This window comes from Pelodiscus sinensis, chromosome 6, assembly GCF_049634645.1.
Source record: "Pelodiscus sinensis isolate JC-2024 chromosome 6, ASM4963464v1, whole genome shotgun sequence".
NCBI lineage: Eukaryota > Metazoa > Chordata > Testudines > Trionychidae > Pelodiscus > Pelodiscus sinensis.
This window is the reverse complement of record NC_134716.1, coordinates 63,351,620-63,377,000: the sequence shown is the minus strand read 5'-3', so window position 1 is coordinate 63,377,000 and position 25,381 is coordinate 63,351,620. Positions and strand designations below refer to the sequence as shown.

Sequence of the window (25,381 nt, the reverse complement as noted above, 5' to 3'; positions counted from 1 at the left end):
GGTTTTCCAGCCTCTCTAGTTCTTTTTATGGTCATAGGAACTAGCTTTCCAGCTTCCTCTCTGAGCTCTGTTATGTTCTGCACCAAATTTGGTCTGTTGTCAAGTAAACATAGTGCAAACAAGCCTGCTGGGCAATCTGGGCATAGCATATTATTGCCCTGTATATGTTTATTTTTTCTTTTATATGTGTAGTCCCCTTACTAAAGGGGCCTCTGTTTTATTCTAAAAGACGCTGTGTGCTAGAATCCAGACTACAATTCCCATGAGCCATTGGAACAAAAGAGGTAGGAGGGACTTGTGAGAGAGAGAGAGGAGGCTCTCTCCATGTGCTTGAAGAAGAGGCCTAGCAGTCTGGGACTCTGCCTTGCAGTTTGGAACCAAAGGGGAAGCCAGGCTGCTGCCAAGGACATTGACCCAGTGCAGGGGCTGTTGGAGTGCAGCTACTACATGCCTGTTGGAACTGGGAGTTAGCAGGCTGCTTCCTATAGGCACAGCATGAGGCAGTAAGTTTGGGCCTTGCTGGAAGAGTGCTGCCTGGGACAGAGCTGCTGTTTAGCCTGGACCAAATCCTCACTACAGCTGCAACATCAGCGCCCCAACGCAAGCAAGTGTCTGGAACTGAGTCTAAGGGTGTGCACACTCTGCGGTGGGGTCACTGTTGTCTAGCTATATAAGCTTCAGTTATTGTTATGAGTTTTGTTAATGCTATTCCTTGCTAATCTGTTCATCCCTGTTTAGTTAAGTAAAGATGGTTTATTCTAAAGTATTCTATTAGATGTACATGATTTGTAGTTGTTCTGGAATTAGATCCAGCTTTATGTTGGAATGAGTATATTCCTGGAGGCTCTCAAGGCACCAGTGTGTGTACAAGGCCAGCCAGGTGGAGGCACTGCCACTTTACATTCATTGCTAGCAAGGGACTGCAGCAAGGGGGTGGATAGGGCTTTCCCCAGCTAAACACCATCACCACTGGGGTACTCAGGATCTTTTTTGGGTTAAAACACCAGGCGCCCAGGCACACCTGTGAGTGTGACCCGCTCCCCAGTAACCCGAGGAGGAAAAAGGGGGTTACATATGGAAATATTTGTGCCTCTCCAGGAGCCTTGGCGTGTTTTCTGAAATATGAATTTTCACTGTGAATAGGTTTCATTGTAATAGAAAGAAGGTGGGAAATGGTTGAAGCTGTTTCTCTCCACATCTCAGTATAAATACATTATGAATGTAAAAGCAATGCTTTTAATTTCTAAAAGGTTTTCTGTGTCTTAATCTAACTCAGGGACCTTGCTGCAAGGAACTGCCTGGTAGGTGAAAATAATGTTCTGAAAATCAGTGACTTTGGAATGTCTCGTCAAGAGGATGATGGGGTATATTCATCTTCAGGCTTAAAGCAGATTCCTATCAAATGGACTGCTCCGGAGGCGCTCAACTATGGTAAGGAGATATTATCTTTAACTTTATTATAAAAAATGTATAGTGTAATACAAAGTATGAAGGAAATACTCTGTAGTCTGTACGCAAATGTATAGTATTCCTGTTGTCCTTAGTCTCTGAGGATAGGACAAGAAGCAAAGGGCTTAAACTGCAGCAAGGGAGGTTTAGGTTGGACATTAGGAAAAGCTTCCTAACTGTCAGGGTAGTTACAACTTCCCTAGGCAACTTATTCCAGTGTTTGAAATCTCCATCGCTGGAGATATTTAAGAGCAGGTTAGATAGACATCTATCAGGGATGATCTAGATGTTACTGGGTCCTTCCATGAGGGTTGGGGACTGGACTCGATGACCTCTCGAGGTCCCTTCCAGTTCTAGTGTTCTATGATTCTATGCCATGTTTAGACTAATAAACATATAAAATGTTCAAATAAATTAACAATGCAGCCCTATTCAGATTGTCTTTTACTTCAGATTGCCCTTTCCTCACAAAGAACAAGAACATTTTTTCCCCATCCATGGAGCAAAAGTCTAAGTACTTAAAATACTGCTGATTTAACAAACAAAATGTCTGTATAATAATGCTCTGGCGCTAGAATATTACAGTATACTACCTACACTAGCGATACACAACAAAGATTAGTGCGTAGGCTGCATGTGTGGCCCTCATGACCTTTCAATGGACCGCATGACCAGTGGTGGGCACTCTGTGGCCCATGCACCCCCACTCTACTCCTTCCTCCATGCCTGTTTCACACACTGGGGTACTGGAGCCCTGCACTCACTCACTCTTCTCTCTCTCTTTCAGCACTTTGAGTGCCATGTGAATGGACTGATTTGCATTCTGTCTCCACTTCTCTATCTCCTTCCCAGAGCTTGAACAGACACAAACAACAATTTGTGGTGTTGAAGCTCTGTGGGGGGGAAGGAGGAGGAGCAGAGAATGAACACAAATGTACAGATTCATGGTGCTCCTAAACTGCTGTTACAGAGAGGGAGGAGTAGGAAGTGCAGGGCTTCAGTGTCCCAGTAGGGGAAGGGGGACAGACAGGGGTCTGCTGACCATAGGTGGGAAACCCAGTGGGCGGTATGTGGCCCCCCAGGCTGCAGGTTGCCCACTACTGATCTAGACATTCATCCAGATTATAAAGATTATCAAAATGAGTAGACAGGTTCCTTAAAATTATGGTGCTGATTATTTTAGCCTTTTATTATGAAAATGAGAGAAAAGGATGGGATGGCAATTTATTATATATATTTTAAAACTTGTTCTTGTGACGTACAATTGTATCATTCTCCTGTTGTCAGTGAAAAGACAAACAGCCTTATCTGTGGGAGAGGGGAAACGGCCCATAACATGATGGATAATAGCTTAAAAACAAAAATAGAAAAAGTCAAATTAGTGGGGGCAGGAGGATTAAAGTAAAATTAGAAAGTAAGTTTTAATCAGGAAAAAAGTAAATCAGCAGCATGTGAACTGCAAAATTGATAAATGGTGTATTATTTGTGCTAGGTCTACAACGGAATGTAAGTACACGTCTGCCACTTTATTCACCTAACTACAAATTTTAGATCCTCAAAATCTTTGCTCCACTGCTGCCTAGCCCTATAAATGCTTATACTTCTGTCAATGGAGTCCCATAGGCACCTAAAAATCTGCCTGTGAGTATGCACCCCAATGTCCTTGTGGGATCCTCAAACTAGGCTTTCCTCTTCATCTACTGCATACCTTGCTCCCATTCACGGTCTGTGGGCACAGCACTACAGTGTATCAGAACATTTTCACTAATGATATTTGAAGGGGTCACGATGGTGCTCTTTATGTCCTAATGCTCCCTTCCTGAGGTTATAAGAGCACAACTGCCATTCAGTTTTTTGAATTTCTATAGGCAAAACAGCCAGAAAAAGTAGTGTCTCTTTCTAGTTGCTTGTTAATTAGTGTAGCTGTAGTGTTACCTCCAGTAAAATACACATGTATGAAGAGAGTTACAGTTTAATTTTCTGTTTGTAGTTAGTGTATTGAGATTTTAGTTGATACAGCAGAACTGAGATCCCTGGCTTTTAAATTATACCCCTTTGTGGGGTGGAGGGAAAGGGCTGTTCCTCTAATGGACATGCATATTTCATAATACAAGATGGATGAGATATCTTTAATCTTCGGTTGGGTGAGAGAGACGAGCTTTCAACCGAAGAGCCATACTGGGTCAGTCCAAAGATCTATCTAGTCCAGTATCCCGTCTTCCAACAAGAATCAATGCCAGGTTCTTCAGAGGGAATGAACGGAACAGGTAATCATGTCATTCATCCCCTTTTGTCTATTTCTAGGTGGTTCTTTGAGTGGTCCCCGTGGGTGTTCCACTCTGGGTGCTGGTGCATCCTCATGCCAGCGACCGGAGACTTTTTCCAGCAATTTCTGCCATGCCATGCAGGCGCTAGAGCACCCTCTAGTGCTGCTGGAATCCTAAGGCGCCTGCGTGGCATGACTCCTCAGTTCCTTCTCTACCGTTCTCGGCAGCAGATGCAGCCCCTGAGTTCTTCGTTCCTGTTTAAAAATAGATAAATATCTCGTTTAACTCCCTAGTTTCCTTAGCATCAAGTTTTTTGCCCTTTTCTCCTTACACAGTCAGTTTAAAAAAAAAAATTCTTCAGTTGTGGCCCGCCGCTTTCCCCCTGGGCGCCTCATGCGCAGCTTTAAGAGATGCTATGCCCATACAGGCACTTTAAGTGCATAAAGTGCTTAGGAGAGGCATGCCAGACGCAAAAGTGCTCCCACTGCCTTAAACTCACTGCAAGAGCGTGCTGTGACCGAGCCAATAGGCTCAAGATGCTACTGTACGAGAAGTCCGTTCACCCTTCTTCTGAGGACTCTCCCGCGGCTCCTAAACCAGCAGCACAGAGTAAGGCAGTGGTCCCCAACATGGTGCTCGCGGGCAGCTGTCAGGGCATTTGTGTGCTCAGGGTCAGCCCCGCTCCCTGGGCGCGTGGCACATACATGGTGCTATTCCGGGCGCGCTGCACATGTGCAGCGCCAGCCCCAGGTACGCAGAGAATTGACCGCACCGGCCCGGGGCGCACAGCTATGGGGGGTGCTGGCCCTGGGCACGTAGTGAATGGGCAGCATCAGCCCCAGGCTTGCGGCAAATGAGCAGCCCCGCCCCCGGCCATGTGGTGCATGGGGTTGCTGGCCCCAGGCACGCAGCTCATGGGGGATCCCGCCCCTGGGCATGTGGTACATGCGTGGCCTGCCACTGGGCACAGGAATGGCCCCGCCCCAGGGCACCTGGCAGCACCAAATGGTTGGGGACGACTGGCGTAAGGGTATGGATAAAAATCGTCCCTCTACCTACTCCAGCCATACAGCCTCGAAAACAGGTCTTTCCCCAACTCCCTCACTACCCTCTGCACCGACAGCCGCACGGGTCAGCACTGGAGAGAAACCGGGAATTTCAGGCACGGTGCCACGGAAGTCGGTGCAGATGCATAAGAGAACCCACTCAGAGCCCAAGCAGAGGCTAGCTGGCACCGCAACCTATGGCACTGGTGCCACACGAGATTCCGACCTTACCAGCAGGCCAAAGTTCAGACCGAATGGCACTGAAACAACATTCTAAACTGTCAATGATGCCTGCACTGATGCCCTGCCGCCTGAACGCTCAGCCCCGAAGCCTATTGCCATGCCCCCATCACCTTCGGCACCTACAGTGCCCCCACCATCTACAACGATCTCTCAGCACTGTTGCCGTCCTCGGCATCATCTAGATACCACTATTCTGCATCGAAAGAAGGCCACAGTTGGTACCCTTCACCCGTACAGAGTCATACTTCTACGGCACCGCTTCCACCAGGCTCTTCTGTTCAGTCCGTACTGTCTCGACGAGCCTCTGTGGTGTCTCATTCCCCAAGTGAAACAGGCACCGGGTCTAGAAGCAGATTTTCCTCACAACATTCCAGTCCGACACCTAGACCACCATCCTGGCACCCTGCCACAGTGCAGTAAGCATACGCTCCTTCTCCATCACCATGGTATGCTTAACAGTACGCCTACCCACCACCACCGTATGCCTCTCAATGGCAATGTTGGGAGCCACATCCAAAAAAGAACCACCATCGTGCTCTTTCTACTGTTTCTAAGCCACCACCGGCCTCCCCATCCTCTTACTGCTCCCATTACTGAACCGACCTCTCCACCTCATTCTGACATACAAGACTTCCTTTCTGAGGAATTCATTCTCATCTCCAGATGATGCAGTCACAACGGAAACCCCACCACCAGGCGATGACACCAAGAAATTTCAAGACCTGTTCAAGAGGGTGGCTTTGGCACGACGACGAGACCTCCAGAAGGTCCAGGTGAAGCACTATCCACTTCTGCATATGTTGCATCCTCCAACTGCCTCCAGGATAGCGATCCCCATGGACGAAGCCATCATGGACCCATCCAATGTCATTTGGTAAACCCTGGCCTCTATTGCCCCCAAAAATAAAAGAGCTGACCGCAAATATTTCATTGCTCCCAAAGATATGGATTTTCTCTTTACTCATCCCCCTCTGAATTCATTAGTGGTGGACTCTGCTCGGCATAAGAGTAAACAGCTTAATTTCAGAAATACCCCACAAGACTGAGGTCAGAAAAAAGTTGACATCATGGGCCATAAAGTTTTCACCTCTGCTACTTAGAGCATCAAACTACACTGCCATGCTCGCAGATTACAACCGTACTAATTACTCCAACCTGCAGGACCTTCTCCCACACCTCCCCGAACACAAGCAACCAGCCCTGTTGAATATCATGCAGGAGGGTCATAATATCTCCCATACCATCCTACAATCCACTATGGACGTAGCAGACACTGCAGCTCGTATCACTGCCTCCACCATTGTCCTGCTATCTTGGCTACAGGCATCAGGGGCTCTGAGAGACCTGCAGCAAAAGGTAGAAGATCTACCATTTGACAAGACCAACCTATTCCCGGCCAAAACAGATTTAGTGTTACACTCTATGAAAGACTCTCAGACTACCCTCAGAACTCTGGGGACGTACACTCCCTCCTTTAAGAGAACCAGGTATCAGCCTTACCAACGCCCCAGAGAGCCTTTCAGGCAGCATACGAGATATGACTCCTGCCAGAGACAAAGACCACAGCGTCGTAGGCCTCAATGTCAGCAGCAACAACACCCTGCTACTCATCCACCAGCAAATAAGCAGCAGATTTGAAAATTACGTTGAGAGCCAGAAAGCCACTCCTCCAACTCTGAAAACCCGTATTTTTCAATTCCACCACCTCTTCCAGGCCTTCTACCACCAATGGGCCCTCATTACATCAGACAAATGGGTCCTGGAATTGATCCAATACAGCTACGCTATCCCATTCACTTCCCTACCTCCCACCTATCCTCCCATCCCGTCCCTTTTCAGGAACCCATCTAACGAAACCCTTCTTGATCAAGATGTTTCACACCTTCAACAACTGGGCTCCATAGAACCAGTTCTACCAGAGTTCCAAGGTCAAGAATTCTACTCAACCTACTTCCTAACCCACAAAAAGAGTGGAGGATGGCAACCCATTTTGCATTTGAGGTGACAACAAGTATATTGCCTACCAATGTTTCAAGATGGTAACTTTAGCGACAATCCCATCACTCGATCAAGAAGATTGGCTCTTGACCTCCAGGATGCCTACTTGTATATCATGATCTATCCTGCTCATAGACGTTTTCTGCGTTTTACCATGGGTACCCAGCACTACCAGTACCGAGTGCTCCCCTTTGGCCTTTTGACCACTTCAAGGGTCTTCTCCAAAAAATGGCCGCACTCCATCATCAAGGGGTCATGATATACCTATACTTGGACGATTGCCTCATAAAAAGTTCCTCCTTACAAGAAACCAAGGCCATGACTGATACCACAATGCACCTTCTGGTCAACCAGGGTTCTCATACCCCCGCAAAATCCTCTCTACTTCCAATGCAGAGGTTAGAGCTGATAGGTGCTTACCTCGACACGGTAGTAGCAAAGGCTACCCTACCCGAGCACAGGTTCGCTACCATCTGCGACCTATCAATACGGTATGTCTAACTCCTACCATGACAGTATGCCAATGCCTCAAAATTCTCGGACATATGGCCTATATGACATACATAGTCAGGCTCACCAGACTCCATATGAGGAGTTTACAATCATGGCTGGCAACATCCTACAAGCCTTCCAGAGACCCTCTCTCCAAAGTGGTGGCTATCTCACCCCGGGTTCTCGATTCCCTCTGCTGGTAGACAGAGCCGCAGAACATGCTACCAGGCGTTCCCTTCCAGAATCCTCCTCCTACGCTGACAATTACGACAGGCGCTTCTCTTATGGGCTGGGGAACCCATTTGGGCAACGTTACAGCACAGGGCAAATGGTCCTTGACAGAACAAGTCTTCCATATCAACTTCCTCGAACTATGAGGAGTCAAATAAGCATGCCAACATTTCAGACAATACATTGCACACAAGTAGATTACCATCATGACAGACAACACCACATGCATGTACTACATCAACCGACTGGCTCCTGATCCCTATCCCTGTGTGCAGAAGCTATCAAGTTTTGGAATTGGTGCCTTACACATCAAGTCACTCCTGTAGTCGTTTACCTCCCAGGGGTACTCAACGTCACAGCAGACACTCTTAAGCCGCACATTCCACGATCAACACAAATGGGAGATAGACGCGCTCTCATCCCTCTTTTTCTCCAGTGGGGACAACCAGACATAGATCTGTTCACCACAAAGAACAACAGAAAGTACCACCTCTACTGCTCTAGAGGAGCCCTGGGGAAACAATCCCTCGAAGACGCCTTTTCCATCTCATGGATCATTCATCTCCTTTATGCCCTTCCCCCTACTGCACAAAGTCCTCAACAAAATCAGGACAGACCAAGCGCAAGTTATTCTGGTGGCACCAGTTTGGCCCAGACAGACATGGTATCCTTACCTCCACAGGATGACGATGATGAATCTGTTTCCATTTCCATTTCTCCAGCACGACAACCTGTCAGAGAATCACGGGATGACTCTCCACCCGGACCTCCGCAAGCTCCATCTCCACGCCTGGCTCCTTCATGGCTCCAGGATGCAGAGACTGCCTGTTCGGGACCGGTAAAAGAGATACTAATTAATAGTAGAAGACAATCCACAAGGAAATCATACCTATACAAATGTAAGAGATTCTCTCACTGGTATAACAATCTCCACACAACATGCCTGGAGTCCACCCCCGCCCCCCCCCCCCCATTTTGCTGGACTACTTACTATCCCTAAAACAGTTAGGCCTTGCCCTTACACTCTGATTGTGTTATGCAGCCACCATAGCAGCCTTTCATCACCCTATCAATGACACTTCCTTCCTCGCTAACCCGTTAACCAAACACTTTCTTTAAAGGGTTGCAGAACACCTTCCCACCCGTCCACCCGCTGGTCCCCGTCTGGGATCTCAACCATGTTCTCAAAAGTTTGACAAAGCCACCATTTGAACTGCTGGACACCTGCTCTTGGTCCCACTTGTCTATGGAGGTGTCCTTCCTGGTTGCTATAACCTCCAGCAGGAGGGTGAGTGAACTCGCGGCTTTGATGGCTGACCCCCCCCTTACACAGTATTCACAAAGGACAAGGTGATACTCCGACCCCACCCAAAGTTCCTCCCTAAAGTACCTTCCCCCTTTCATGTTAACGAACCTATACACTTACCTGCATTTTTCCCCAAACCGCATACCGACCCAGTCCAAGCTGCATGGCATACACTCGACGTCCGAAGGGTGCTAGCATTTTACGTGGATCGAACCAAGCCTTGGCGAGCCTCTCCCAGGCTGTTCTTGTCCTACGCTAGAGGACAGGCAGTTTCATCTCAGAGAATTTCAAAGTGGATTATCTCCTGCATTAGAACTTGCTATAACTTATACGCTAAACACTTACCTGAATCAATAACAGCTCATTCCACAAGAGTGATGTCTTCTACAACAGCCTTCCTGAACAACATTCCTCTTCAGGACATCTGTAACGCCACCACCTGGTCATCTGACCACACATTTACACAACATTACACACTCTCTTCTTCCATTGCATCTTCTATGGTGGTGGGACATGCAGTACTATCCACAGTGACTACCACACGGTTCCAAACCCACCTCCGCGAGCCGACAACCGCTCTGTAGTCACCCAGAGTGGAGCACTCATGGGGACCACTGGAAGAAGAAGAAAGTTACTCACCCTGTGCAGTAACTGTGGTTCTTTGGGATGTGTCCCCATGGGTGCTCCGCTACCATCCCGCCTTCCTCTGCTTTGGAGCCTCGTACTCTGGCAGGTAGAGAAGGAACGGAGGAGCTGCGCCACGCAGGCACCTTAGGATTCCAACGGCACTCTGGCGCCTGCGCAGCGCAGCAGAAACTGCTGGAAAAAGTCTCCGGTTGCTGGCGCAAGGATGCACCAGCACCCAGAGTGGAGCACCCACGGTGACATCTCTCGAAGAACCACGGTTACTGCACAGGGTGAGTAACTCTTTCTTCTTGCAAACAGAACATAGGGACACCTTTCCTGCCTTCCTAATAGTTTAATGGACTTATTCTCCATGATTTTATCTAGTTCTTTTTTGAAACCTTTTATAATGTTGGCCTTCACAACACCTCTAGCAAAGAGTTCCGTGGGTTGAATGTGTGTTGTTGTAAAGAAATATTTCCAGTTTGTTTTTTTAAAACCTGCTGCCTATTCATTTCATTTGGTGACCCTGGGATGAGGCATACCTGGGAGGTCGACAAATGCCTTTGATGTTGACCACGGAACGTCCAGACTATCGCGCTGAGCCGACAAACAGCTGATCGGCTCAGCGCGGCAGCCATGTAAATTTAAATGAAGCGGTGATTATTTAAATTGCCGCTTAATTTTCCTATGCTGGGTAGTCTAATCTACATGCCTCTGTCGCCAGAGGCATGTAGTCTAGACGTACCCTAAGAGAGAGAATCTCAGGAAACTCCTATCAAACCAGTTCTTCAGTGCTCCAGTCACGAGGGATGTGACTTTGAACTCAAAATATATGGAGGCAATAAAGAGGCTTTGCAAATGCTTTCAGAGCTGTCAAATATTCCTGCTGTCTGAAAAGTGAGAGACTCAAAATCCATTATTCAGTACCACTCTCTCTTTCCACTGCCTGGAGGTAGAAAGTCACCACGGAATCCTGTGCTAGAGCTCACATTGACAGAAGGCACCTGTAGACCAAGAGCTGACAACTGTTGCTCAGTGCTTTCTAGCACCATCCCTCTTAGTACCCAGTACATCAATTGTTATCTGCCCCGTAACATCTTTGATGAGTGCATCTCTCTTGGTTCCAGCAGTTTCACTGTTTTTGGAGCTTTCAAAGCAGTTAAATGACTTCCTCCATTCATATGTCTTCTGAAGGGACATTCACAGCATATTCTATATTCATTTGAAACATAAATGAATCAGTTTAACTTGGGAGCCTGGGTCACCATTCACTATTGTTCCAGGCTGTTTCTTCGCTGTCTAAAATTTCATCCTCAGGAAGGAAGAGGCATATATGCATTAAATATTTCTTTTATCAACATAAAAAACTGGCTTGATTATAGAAGCCCTACTCATTTTAAATTATCCTGTTGTCCTATCAGTAGAATTCCCAGCTTCTGACTCCAAGAGGAGCCCTCAATCTAAGAGAGCTATTCTGTAGACAAAAAGGCACTAGAAAGGGAACCTCACTCTAAGTATAAAGGTTTAAATGATAAAGCTTGCTGATATGGTTCCCAACTTCGCAAGTCACCTAATTCAGGTTTTCAAGCATGTTGTATCATTCTCCCATTCAGAATACAGAAGTAGAGGAAGCAGCAGAATTCTAGTGAGGCTCATTAAACACTTTCAGAAAGAAAATGTGTTCTTCAGCTTGACTTCAAATTAGGAGAGCTAATTATCAAGTTAACTAAATATGATTACCTACAATGGGAGATCTGACTGTCAGACTTTAAGGACAAATTATCTATAGAAATTAGAAATGAGTTCAGATCAATTTGCAAGGAAGGTCACCGGAGAGCTCAAACTTCTCTTTGGGTTGTTCTGGATGCACTTGATAGTGGGTGGCATCATTTCAATAGCAACAGCTATTATGATGAGACATTTGTCATAGTTCTCTGCATCAGGTTTACTTATAGCAATCTAGACAGCCACTGAAGATTTGCCATTTGATGGCCTAGGCTTGTACTAAAATGGATAAGACCCTACACTCACTAAAAGACTGAAGATCCACTCTTAACTCTTAGTTTGTGTTTACCCTCAGTCAAGGTTGTCCTTACCAATAGGCAAAAACACACAGGCACCTAGGGCACCATGAAATTTGGGGCACCAGATTCCCCCAAATTTCATGCTATCCTATGCATTCGCATGCTGCCTATGGGCTCTGACCCCCACTTCAGCTGCCCCTCATGACATCTCCCATCCCCTGCCTTTTTTTTTTTTTTTTTTTTTTTTGCAGTCAATGGCATCCAGTCTAAAAGAGCTAGCAGCCTCTTTCCTCACAGCTTCATCCCCACCCCTGTGTAGATTGGCTGCTGGCAAGGTGAGTGGAGAAGTGGTACTGCTGGGTTGTGTAGGGCACCAGCACTGGTAGGGATGTCATTTTCTACATTTCAGAAGAAACAATTTCATCCTCATCCTTCTCTCTCAAATATAGGAATACTAGTTTCCTTAGTTTCAGAAACAGAGGTTTTATAACCAATTCAAGAAGAGATTGAGATATCAGAGGAGATCAATTCTGCCATCATCTTCAGTAATTTCACAGTAGGGGCAGACATGAGATTTGATGTTACAGTTGAGAATGTGGGGACTAATCCACAGGCTCTAAATCCCTTGCTCTGTCTCTTTGGTTCCTACTTTTGCCATTCGTGCCTCTTCAAAAAAGCAATCCCCACAGATCAATGGGTCGTTCTATCATTCAGTTTCAATCTTTCTCCCCCACCCTGCTACTTCCCAGTCCCTTTTCAGGAACCATTCTCATGAGAATGCTATGCTTCAAGAAATAGATGACAATCAATCAAACAGAACTGGCACCTCAAGAATTTATGAGAAAGGACTTCAATGTCATACCATAAATAAAGAGGTTGGTCTTTGATTCTAGCTCTCAAGATTCCAAACAAATAGATTTGGTGCAGCAAATCTTGTGTGGTATAATCATTTCAATTATTCCTATAGATTGGTTCATTACCCTGGACTTTCAAGACACTTATTTTCACATGTCAATGCACATTTTTTTAATTTGTAGCTTTAGGAAAACACTTTATATTCCAAGTATTGTCCTTTGGAATTTCTTCAGCTCCACAGGCGTTCAACAAATGCCTGTCCATAGTAGCAACCCATCTACACCAACAAGAATTGCATTTTTACCCTTTATCTAGACTATTTGTACAACAAAATCATGGGATCATAGTGGCAAGAAAGGTGCTCCTTTGGTTTTTATCCCAAGGTTTCAAATTCAAATTGAAAAAATCAATTCTGATTCCATCTGGATTTAAATAATTTATTTTAATTACTGGATGCAATAGCAGCAAATGCTTTCCGTCCATCAGACAGGTTTCAGACAATGCACCTGATTCTCCACCATCTCCTTAAGAAGAGAGGATGTAAAGATGTTTCTTAAACTGCTAGGCCATATGGCATCATGTTGTTTTCTGACTTCATTTGCCCATCATGATTCAGACTCTTCCAAGGTTAGTTCAAGTCAATACAGTATGTCACTGAGGGTGACAATTCCAAGTCAAAATTTAAACTCTTGGAAAAGATGGACAATAAAAGAAAGTGTGGCAGACTAACATTTGTTGTTCTAGTGATGCTCACAACTCCCAACCAGAGGTATCCCGGAAAAACACCTCCACGTCCAGGGAACTCCTTTGCTCACCTGCTTTTTTTTTTTTTTTTTTTTTTAAACAGAAGAGCAGACGTGCCCTTTCAGGGAGCCTTGTATACCTTCGTTCTACAATGTCCAGACAGGGCCAAATGGCAGAAAAATCTCTTCAGGAAAAGCAATCGGAAAAAGCTATGCGAGTTGCGGAATGCAATTTGCATAGCTTTTTCCAAAAAACTGCAATAGCGTAGACCTAGCCTCAGCCTGAGGTCAGATTCCAGTTTACATACATGCTAGAACTAAGATTGATACAATTATCTTGCAAGAGATTTCTACCACTGATTCTTCCTTCCAAATTCTTAGGGACAACTCCAGAGCTACCTACTATATAGAGATGCAAGGTGTTGCAAGATAAGACCTTTAATGTCAAGAAGCCACAAGACTCTGGGAATGGTGTATCCAGAATTGTATCAGTCTGATAGCTCTTCATTTTCCAGGGAATAACAATCGTTTAGCTAGTGGACTCACAAAACAGAAATTCATTAGTGGACCCAATATTCCAAAAGTGGCAGTTTTGTTTAATTTGAATCAGAATAGGAGATATCGAATTTTTTTCCCCTTGATCAGGAAAGAGTCCAAGATCCATAGTGGATGCTTTAACGATTTGGGGTGCCATCATTTGATGTATGCTATACCTCTTTTTCCTTTAATTCCAAGAATGTTAAGGAAGATAAGAAAAAGCTTGGGTTTTATACTATAGCTCTTGCTTGGTCTGGTTATTTCTAGTTATTGGATCGCCTAATACTGTCCAATTAGTTGTTTACTGGACTCCTTCTTGAGAGCAACGTCTCACAGAATTACAGTTTAATCCTGTACCCAAATTCAAAGTAGCTACATCTCATGCTTTGTATGGTTTCTGGATGCCCTTGTTAGAGAAAAATCATCAGTAGTACAAAGTATCTTATTTCAGGGCAATGATCTCATCAAGCAGTTAATAGATTCCTGTGGAGGCCTTGTTTTAGTTCTACATCTTACAAGAACAATTGTTCCAACAGGTTCAAATCTAATTTCCAATTAAACATCCTCTTGCATCCCTAGCACTCTACCTAATTCATGTTTTATCAATAAAAGTAGCATTTTTACGACAATTACCTCAGAATAAAAGAACCACAAGCATTAATGATAAACCGTTCCTACACAGTTTTCCATAAAGACAGGTAACCATGAGATCGCAACTATCTTTCCTCCCCAAAAGTATTATCAGATTTTCATACTAATCAATTTATTCAGGCATGGGTCTTCTTTTCATGATCTCACTTGTCTTCAGCTGCATCTCTTTGGTGTTTAAAGATCATTATTATACTACCTACAGAAAACTAAAATTTTGGTAAGACAAATTTTTTTTATTACTTATGATAATTAATCTAAATGAATGTCTATTTCATCTCAAAGGCATTCAAAAGGGATATCTGATCATATTAGGACTGCATATGATGTTAACGTAATTAGTTCTCCAAATACTGACAATCAACCAGAGCACAAGCAACACTAGGGCTATGTCTACACTGGCGGGTTATTGCGCAAGAAAGGCCGTAGTGTCCACATTGCCCACCTGCTCTTGCACAAGAAGATTGCACAGTACAGCATGGTAAGGGAGGGCTTCTTCCTTAAGAGCTATGCACCTTTTTTTAACAGGTGTAAGCTCTCTTGCGCAGGAGCTCTTGTGCAAAAGGGCAGTGTGGATACTCAGCAGGGATTTCTTGCACAAGAAAGCCCTATCGCTAAAATGGCCATCAGAGCTTTCTTGCGCAACAGAGCATCCACACTGCCATGGATGTTCTTGCAGAAAAGCACAGCTCGCACATGGCAGTGTGGACGTTTCCTTGCACAAGAACCCTTGTGCAAGATGTCCTTGCGCAAGAAGCCGCCAGTGTAGACATAGCCCAATAGTATGTCTAAGTTAAGTGCCCTTACTGGAGATTTGCATAGCAGCTGTCTGGACTTAAGCTTATAACCTTATAAAGCATTATTTGTTAGTAAATACTTGCAGCAGATTTGACCTGTTTGAGGAGGGCAAATTTGCAATATCTTTTCAAATAACAGCTAGCTTGCTAATCACCATCAGTGGGAGCCATATGTGCAGAACTTGAAGAAAAAAGATTATTTATCTTACTGTAAATTAAATGTCTTGTGCATCCCACAATCCATCCTCCTTCCATCCTGACTTGATTACAGGCAGTCCCCGAGTTACGCGGATACGACTTACGTCAGATCCGCAGTTACAAACGGGGATTTCTCGCCCCGGAGGACTGGAGTGGCGGGACGCCTGGTCCCACCGCCCGCCTCCTCCGGGGCGAGAAAAGCTGCTTCCCGTCTCCCTGGTCTGCTGGGGGAGCCAGCAGACCAGGGAGACGGGGAGCAAAGCGGTGGAGGACCCGGGGCTGGACCCGCGGCCACTTCCAGATCAGCTGGAAGCGCCGCGGGTCCTCAGCAGCTTTGCTTAGCGTCTCCCTGGTCTGCAGACCAGGGAGACGCTGAGCAAAGCCACTGAGGACCTGGCCGGACCCGCGGCGCTTCCAGGGAAGCTTTTTGATGGGGATCTTTCGAAAATAAAACCCTTTTTCGAAAGATCCCCATCTAAACTGCTGTTTTTCTATCAAAGCCCCATGTCAAAAAAAACTGCGGCTGCCATTATGCAAATGAAGTACGGGAAATTTAAATTCCAGCTTCATTTGCAATTTCGAAGTGTCTAATTGACATTCCTTTTTCATGAAAGGGATGTAGTCTAGACACAGCCCTAATATGAAATCCTGACCCTAATTAAGGGGTATTTTGTCATTTACTTAAATAAGATGAGAATTTCAGCCCTGTTCTTTGTATTTGGTGTTAACGCTTTAAAGTTACATAAAATGTTATTAGATACTTTGAATATATTGGCCAATATTTAACTGCACTTAAAAAGTAAAATGTGTATATTTGTTTAATGTAATCTTCCACTAGAATTTCTTCAGTTCTTTATAATGGTAATAAATAATCGTATGTATAAACACCATGCCATTTCTCTGCCCAGCTATTATCATACTGAGAAAGGTAATTGACTCTACATAACTTGTGCTTTCTTAAGAAACTAATTACTTTTAACTTGTATCCACTGAGTGACTTTAATGAAAAGTGTTAAATTACTGGATGCCAAACTCTGAAGAGAGTTGATATACAGACAAGAAAACTAATCGCAGCATCATGAATGTCCATAATTACTATCTCCAATGCAAACAAGCTAATTTAACACAGCTGGAAATGATATTTAGTTTAAGTGCAAACTGAACTTTCTGACGTCAGATAGCCCCAACTGTCATTATCATTTACATGTACTTCATGTAGGCTGGGGGAAAAACATATTCTAAGTTTTAAATGATTAGCTGAATATTTAGCATTCAAATATCAGCATCATGACACTAGCACAATGGCAGTGTTGGAAATCAGGCAGACAATATATGAAGGTGATTTTTTTTTTAAACTCAAAGATAACTGAAGCAAAAATATGGTAAATGGATTTTGTCATTGCTGTAGGCCCATGCTGATGTTTTCTGTATAAAGGTCTTAATACTAAAAGGATGGGTATGCTTTTGAAAAGACTGAAGCGCGTGTACATTCTAAGATGGTACTTTCAGAGCCACTGTGTTTCATTTCACTTCTCTAAGCTGGCTTCTGCAGTATGTCAGCACTGAAGCTGGGAAGTGATTCTCAACCTGAGTAGACACACTCTGCGTAAACTACATACTAAAAATACTTATGACTGTATTGTACTCAGGTACTTCCTATATTGACAGAGCGACCCTACAATTCTTAGCATTCTAACTCAAGCAGCGCTAGCAATGTGTGTCTGCCCAAGCTGGAAGTTCAGCTACTGTGCAGATATACCCTGAGACAGGAAGTTCAAACCTGGAGAACTGAGTTATACCCTGTATTCACCATGGTGAGATACTGTCTTTAAGGGCAAAATTCACAAAGGGACTAGAAGTATTGCAACATGGAGTGTTGCGGAGCTCTGCTGCCCAGCTGGGAGGTGGATGCCAGGCTCCCCCTGCAATGTATGGGTAGAGTTAGGCACTTACAAAAGATTCTCAGAAGTCAGCACTCTACTGGGTGTAGACCTACCTCAGCTAGTCAAGAATAAAAGGCCAGGGGGAAAAGGGTGTACAGAGATGTCTGACTCTCCTATGATCTGACAGGCTGAAGTGAAGCACGTCTCTCACGTGTGAACTCTCCCCTGGGGTTAGGCCCTCAAGCCAAGTAAGCCCTTTCTCACAGAAAATCCAAGAAGTAAGTCCTATCTCCCTGTACTCTAACACAGAGAGTTAGGGCACTCATTTGGGAAAGGGGTGACTAAAGCTCATATTTCTCTCCAAAATCAGGCAAAGCAGGGATTCAATTTGAGTCTCCCACGTAAGTGCCCTGACAACTGGAATCTTAGATGTACAGAGGCCTACAGTGTTAGGTGGCAGCCAAGCAGGAGTTTGGGGAATATTGTTTATGCCTAAAGACACAGACACCTCAGTCTCTGGTGTTCAGTTACAGTGTTTTAAATTTCACCTTGTCAACAGTACAGGGAATGTGCTGTCATTATTTTATATAAATAAAATTCTTCCTTACCATTGATTCAGGGCAGCATACAGTACAGCTCAGAAATATTCTTTTAATTGTATTATCTACCATCTCTTCTTGCTCAGGGAGATACACTTCTGAGAGTGATGTATGGAGCTTTGGGATCCTTCTTTGGGAGACTTTCAGTTTAGGAGTATGCCCATACCCTGGAATGACGAACCAACAAGCACGAGAACAAGTGGAGAAAGGTAATTGTTACTTATAGGGTGCAGCCATGTACAAGAGATACTTTATAGACCTTTTGGAAGACAAAGTTCCTGAGCTTAACAACTTAAACTAAATCAACAATTTTCAATTAGGAAGTGACAAACAATATAACCAAGCAACTGCAGCAAATGCTAGGTAGGATCCACAAGTCTGTTGTCTAATTTTCTTTGTCACTTGTTAAGAAATCCTTGTGAAGATTAGGGTTTATAGGTTTCTGGGAAGGACAGTGGAGCTAGATGGATGAGAAGATACAAGTATAGTGAGTCATCACAAAGTTGAGGTACCTTATAGGGCTTTATAAAAGAAGGCATGAAGGATAGAGTTGGAGAACATAAAGGATGTGGTTAGTTGCGTGACTTGGGCAGCACAAAGGTCAGACCAGAAGATGTTCTTATCAAGTAAGCTGCTCCAACTCTCAGCTGCTGCAAATACCAAAAACCTATCTATCTGCATTTTCTTTTGTTAAAGCTTTCGCATTTGGAACAAAATTTTAGAACAAAGATAATAAACAACTCAATTTGAATTAGCTTAAGTAGTGAATCCCAGCTTTATTTTCACCAATTAATCAAAAGTAGATTAATATAATTAGGTTATTAGATCTCTGAATGCATTACTTGTTCATCTTCCATAGTGATGTCTTTCAAGCTGATATAACCTGCTCTGCACCTATAACCTGTGTCAACTTCTATAGAGGTTATATACATAACAGATTTTATGTTGCTTTAAATTTGTAAAATGTATTATTGTATCTAGTGTGTGTTAACAAGACTAGAACCAGGGGCAGCTTTTTTGTCTCTAGTGTGTGAGCAGCTGATGATTTGCTTTTGTGATTTCCTGGGCTCCTGCACTCCAAGAAGTCAGAAATTTGATTTGGTCACAATGCAGAAGTAGGGAGCAAACAAAAGAAGTCTGCCAAGTGAAAGAGCAGAATAAAGCACAGACAGTGAATTGAGGCGGAAGCTGGGCAAAGAAATAGAGAAGGAAACATGGGCAAAGAAATAGAGAATCACAATAGATTAGAGCTGGAAGAGACCTCAAGTCATCTAGTCCAATCCTGTGCGTATAGCAGGACCAGCCCCAACTCAATCATCCTCACTAGGGCTCTCTCAAGCCAGGCCTTAGAATCTGCATCTGTAGAGGTTTTTATCACCACCCTAGGTAACTCATTCCAGTGCTTCACCACCCTTCTAGTGAAATACCTTTTCCTAATATCCAATCTAGACCTCCCACATTGCGATGTGAGACCATTGCTTTTTGTTCTGTCAGCAGTAACCACTGAGAAAAGCCTCTCTTCATCCTCTTTGGACCCCACACTTCAGGTGATTGAAGGCAGCTATCAATCCCCCATACCTACAGACTAACTAAGCCCTCTCAGCCTCCTCATAATTCATGTGCCCTAGCCCCCTAATTATTTTAATGCCCTCCACGTGATTCTTAATATGTCCACATCCTTTCTGCAGTGGGTGGCCCAAAATTGGACACAGTACTCCAGATGTGGCCTCACCCGTGCCAAATACGGGGGAATAATCTGTTCCTTCAATCTGCTGGCAATGCTCCTACCAGTGCAGTCCAGTATGCCTTTAGTCTACTTGACAACAAGGGCACACTGGTGACTCATATCCAGATTCTCATTCATTGTAATCCCCACATCTTTTTCTGCAGAACTGCTACTTAGCCAGTCAGTCCTCAAGCTGTAGCAGTGCATGGAATTCTTCCATTTTAAGTGCAGAATTTTGCACTTGTCCTTGTTGAGCTTCATCAGATTTCTTTTGGCTCAACCCTCCAATTTGTTTATATCACTCTGGATACTATCTCTAACCTCCAGCATATTTTTCTTCCCAGCTTAGTATGATCTGCAAACTTGCTGAGGGTACAATCCATCCCATCATCCAGATCATTAAAACAAACCAAGTCCCAGAATCAACCCCTGGGGCACTGCACTTGTTATCAGATGACACCAGCTGCCATCGAGGCACACTGAGATGTTGATCACTATCTGTTGAGCCCAACGATCTAGCCAGTTTTCTATCCACCTTATTGTCCAGTCATCCAAACCATACCACTTCAATTTTCTGGCAAGAAAACTGTGGGAGACCGTATCAACAGCTTTGCAAAAATAAAGATACATCACATTCACCACTTTCCTAATATCCACAGAATGAGGAGGCACAAGAGACTTGGATATAGGGAAAGAAAAGTAAATGAGAGGATGGAAAGAGAGCTGACTTTTTTAATATAAAAATGGAGAGGCAAAGGAAATCAAAATGGAAAGAAAACAAAAAATGGGAATGGAACACAAATAGAAAAAAGGGGCAGCAGAGAAAGCCACATGCAACTTTAAAGTAAATGTGTTTTACATTTATTAGCATTGCTACAGGTTGTTAGATTTTAATGATAAAAAGATGGGACTTGAAAGGAAGAGGGCCTAATCATTTTCCTAGGATGGGAAGCATGAATTTTTAGGCAAATTGTAGACAGGAGGCAGGAGAAGCATATTGACAATTTACCTCTCAATCTTAGCAGAGTTTAATTTGCTACTCAGGTACATTAGCATAATGTGAAAATCATCTAATTTATACACAGAAGATGAATACATTTGACCTCAAAATTGTGTGTGCAGTGACCTCAAGGAACTTTGCTCATTAATTTTTAATTATGGTTCCTTATTTTTCATTTTATAAACACGTGTTCAATTTATATTACTTTGGAATTCTAAACTTTTTTACTTTTTATTTTTTCATGTCAGGATATCGAATGCCAGCCCCTCAAAAATGCCCAGAGGAAATATATAAAATAATGCAGCGGTGCTGGGACTACAAACCTGAAAACCGACCAAAATTCAGTGAGATTCAGAAAGAACTATCGTCAATCAAAAAGAAAGTGACATAGTGATAAAGTAGTGACAAACTCAACCTACAGGACTCTTATTACTTCGTTGAAAAACATTTTTCCCTCAAACACTAAGCGTTATACCACAATATCTGCAATATTCTTCTAGGGTTATTTTTTAAAATTAACTCTTTTATATATATGTGTGTGTACGCACGCGCGCACGCATGTGCACACTATCTTGGAAAATGTCTAAGCATACATTAAAAAAAGACAATTATTCCAAATGAGTGTTATACAGTTACATTGATACTGTCATTTAGGATACATGTACATAGAACATGATATTATAGATTTGACTCCCATCTATTTTACAGTGATTAACTGCTAGAGAAAAGCAGCAGTTTATCAGGAATCAATATGCATACAACTCTTTTGAATAGCTAACTTTTTTCTAAAGATTTTCTACTTTATGCTGCATTATTAATTTGTTATCCCAGTGACGGATGTCAGCTCCAGTGGCACTAAAATATGATGGCCGTGTAATATTTCTGAAGACCTTAAACCTAAGGACCACAATTTTTTAATAATATTTCAATTAGGAACTTGATATTTTTAAATCGTTTCTGAAACTGATATTTTGCTTAGAAAGAACATGCATTAAGATTCTGGATGTGCATGTATTGTTTTTGAACAAAGAAATCCATACAGTTTTCATAGAATAATATTCACATGATTTACAAGCACCTCCTTAGATTTCTTACAGTTGCTTCCATCATAGTAAATATGTTCACCTTTGGACACTTATTTTTTCAGAGGAAAAAAGCAGCAGTTTATCAGGAATCAATATGCATACATCTCCTTTGATGGGCTAGTTTTTTTCTAAAATGCCACGTATTATATATGTCTGTCAGGAAATACTCCAAATCATCTGCCTTGGAAAGTACAAGCAGAAGATGACAACACTTGGTTTTTGAATGTACACATATAGAAAAGCGGTCATCAGGAAGCAAATTTGAGAGCAATAGTGCATGCAATGAAGGTAGCGGGTAGCAATGATTTTAAATGGAGTAAAAGAAAAAGTGAATTGGAAATTCTCTGGTAGGTTTCTGAACTTTTTTTTTTCCTCCAAATTTCAAATGGTATTCCTTTTTTGCATGCTGTTGGAGTCAGCAAAAGGACATGCTTAAGGAAGAACTTTCCATTCATAATGTCACAAAGAAAAAGGCTATATCTCAATTGCAGGAAGAAATATTAACCGTTTTAAACCTCTGAAAGGCTGAACAAGGTATATAGTAGAAATATCCCTCTGTAGAACTGTTTCTTTAGCTGCATTCAGATTTGTTCTCCGTTAAAAAAAAAAGTTTTGCATACTCACTGTCAAAGACTGGTATAAAATTGTATTTCTATAAGATCAAGAAAAGCTAATCAGTCTTTGGGGGGAAAGGCACAATTAGTTTGTGGCTTGGACCTATCTCTACAAAAGGCCCAGATAAGGATTCCTGACTGCCATAGAGACCCATGACTTCAGAAACAAGTTATGATCTGGGATCCAAACTTTGGGAGACTATGGTTTTGATGTAGGCCTGTCTCCAATAAGTATCAAATAGTTATCAGCCCAAGCTGTGTTAACAAGGAGTAAACTGCCAGACCAAATGACTAAAACAGGTATGAAAGAAAAACAGTATTTGGAACTTTTAATGGCCCTATATCCTTCTTGTGGCTGCATTACATTTTATTTATATTATGGTGACTCTTCTATTGTCCAGAGCACAACTGCTCTTTAAAGTGTATTTGTAGTAGTAGTGAAAGGAATGTGTGTGTGACTGAAGTATTTGTAGGCTGAGAGTTTCAACCAGTATCTATTAAAATAAGTGCCCAAATGAACAATGAAGCAACATGTTAGAGAATACCTTTTTCATTGTAGGTGGACTTGTTAGCAGGCTGGGTTTGTTCTGAGGGTAAAGAAAAGAAATACATTGGGAATATGGAGTAGAAACTGAAAATAAAGGAAAATTAATGTAGTTCCTTTACATAAATACTGAGCACATTTAATTATCACTGTGCTCACATTTGGTCCAAAGATACTTAACACCAGTAAGAAACATTGTTTAGTCACTCAGCACTGGCATAAAATTCTTTCTATACCTTAATGAGCTGGCATGCTTATGTGCGTAGAAGTGCATAAAAGTGCCAGAAATGTACAACTGTAACTCCAGGAAGAATGCAGTTCCAAATCAATAAATGACACAAATGCAGGTCCTCTTATGTAATTGCTAATGTCTAAAAGTTAGGACAAGAACGTATGGGCTTTTTCTTAGATTAACACGCTTTTTTAAATGGATGACTTATTTTGTAAAGGACTGTATATATCCAACCCTTTCACAAGAAAACAGAACAGTTCTTTTTGTCTTAATTTAGTTAACAGGACAGACAATTCTGATTTTTATCTACAGATGTAAAAGGATAAAAACTGCATTCATTTTTCACTTATCTAAGCAGTTAACATTTGCAATTCATATCGTACATCTGTTTAAATTGAAAAGGCTTTTCAAAACATGGGACACCTGCAGTATCTAAGTATTCTGTGTTCTTTGTCCTAAGGCAGACAGGAATTCAATTCATGATTAATAACCCTTTGGGAGACTGTCAGGATGAGTTCATTGGTATAGAATAAATTTAATATAGGCATATCTGGCTTTCACAAAAACTTATGTAAACTGTTTTCTCACCATTAATTCAGTTGTGTTTGTGACATCATTTATTTGTCCCATCTGTCACATGTAATTATTGGAATTATGTTCTTTAGGAAGTTAAGTCAATACCAGATACATGTCTATAATTACTTTTCTTAACTTTACAAGCATACAGCAGGGAAGACTACAAAATGTATAAAGAAAAACTCTTCCATTTAAGGAATGTAAGGCAGGTATAGCATTCAGGAATCAAAGCTGCAACTATCCGCCTTCTCTGTAGTTTTGAAGTCTTCTCTGTAGTTTAACAAAGTCTTAGCTTTGTTAATGAATTAACCAAATATTGGCTATTTTACTTTTGTACATTTTGTTTAAGATGCAGCAAAATTAAGTGTGTCTTCTTTTGGAAATTCAGTATATTTGCACTGACATCTGCACTGACTCCATGTAAGGGGTTCTAGTGGACTTTGGAAATATTCAGATGGTTATTACCCAGAAAATACTCCTAAGTGTTACAGAAATAGTAAGACAGCGGTACCCTAAAAGTCAAAACCTCTAAGTATATTTTATGAGACGGAGTTTTGATTGATCTATCCAGTTACAAATTATTTCTTCTCTTTCAAGGCATTATAAAGGAATGAAAAGTGCTACTGTCATATTTCATTTAACTTTTTAAAAGGTTATTTTAAGCCCCATGAAAGCCAATAATGAGTGTACAGTTTTAGTTGTTTACAATCAAAACTGAGCATTTAAAACTAGCCTTAATGTTTAGTTTTGAAATCATCATCCTGGTTAAGATTCTAAAATATATGGAGTTCATGGTTTATAGAAAGTGCAATATTGAGAAACAGCATGTTTGAAAACAAGACAGAGACGTGTGCCCTCAGCAGATGTGTAGTCTTTTTGTACAGTCTACATTTCACACAGTTCCTAGATTTTTAATCGAAATTGAAAAAGTAAACAACATTATTTAGTAACTGTGGTCATTTTGCATTTTTGTTTTAATTGTGATGTGCATTTTGTAATTATATCACAGAATATGCCTCTATTTTGAAGTTTCGCTTTCAGTGTCTTAATATACTTTAGAGGCTGTCTGCGTCAGGAAGTACAGCATCCAGACAATGCTGTTCACAAAATAAACCTCAGACTTTTGAGGGCAGAAAGCAGTTGTAAGAAAACAGAAGTTTACTGTACCTCACTGTTTTTCTCTCAGCTGTGTTTGTTTATAATGAATGGTGTGCTTATTCAAATGCTGCATATACTTATTGTGAAATCATATACATTATTTATGGTATTTTTACTACTGTAATGCTATTAATCAAAAATATCAGTAAACTCCCCTCCTCTCCCAAATTAAAGAGCCTCAGCCACAACATTTCTAGCTGAATCTAAAGCTTGGAGTTTTTCAGATCTGAAATTCAAGTTTGGGATTGTCTCTGTTTTCTCTTTCTCTTTGTTCATGTGAATTACTTTGCTGCCAACAGTACCTTATGCTTTACCCTGCCTATGCTAGCATTTTTTATGAGAGGTCGGACCAGCAGTAGCAATGGTGAGCTAATTAGGCTGGCTGCCAGCATTCTTATCATATCTTCTGGACCAGCTCTGGAAAGGGTCACACAACAGAGATCTACATTAGCACTCCTGCTGGTAGAGCAGTACCTCAAAAATATTTCAGGGAGAAAGGATAG

At 42.3% G+C, this 25,381-nt stretch overlaps 1 protein-coding gene across 8 annotated transcripts in view; it reads left to right on the top strand.

The window, feature by feature from the left end:
* The window catches only part of FER (FER tyrosine kinase), a 339,100-nt gene extending 314,032 nt beyond the window's left edge, over positions 1-25,068 (top strand). For all 8 annotated transcript variants that reach the window (XM_075932044.1, XM_075932041.1, XM_075932040.1 and 5 more), the window contains 3 exons: positions 1,277-1,431; positions 18,030-18,152; positions 20,918-25,068. In XM_075932044.1, coding sequence (XP_075788159.1) covers positions 1,277-1,431; positions 18,030-18,152; positions 20,918-21,060 — 421 coding nt within the window. In that variant the 3' untranslated portion in view covers positions 21,061-25,068. The remainder of the gene's footprint in view (positions 1-1,276; positions 1,432-18,029; positions 18,153-20,917) is intronic.
* Positions 25,069-25,381: the final 313 nt, after the last annotated feature.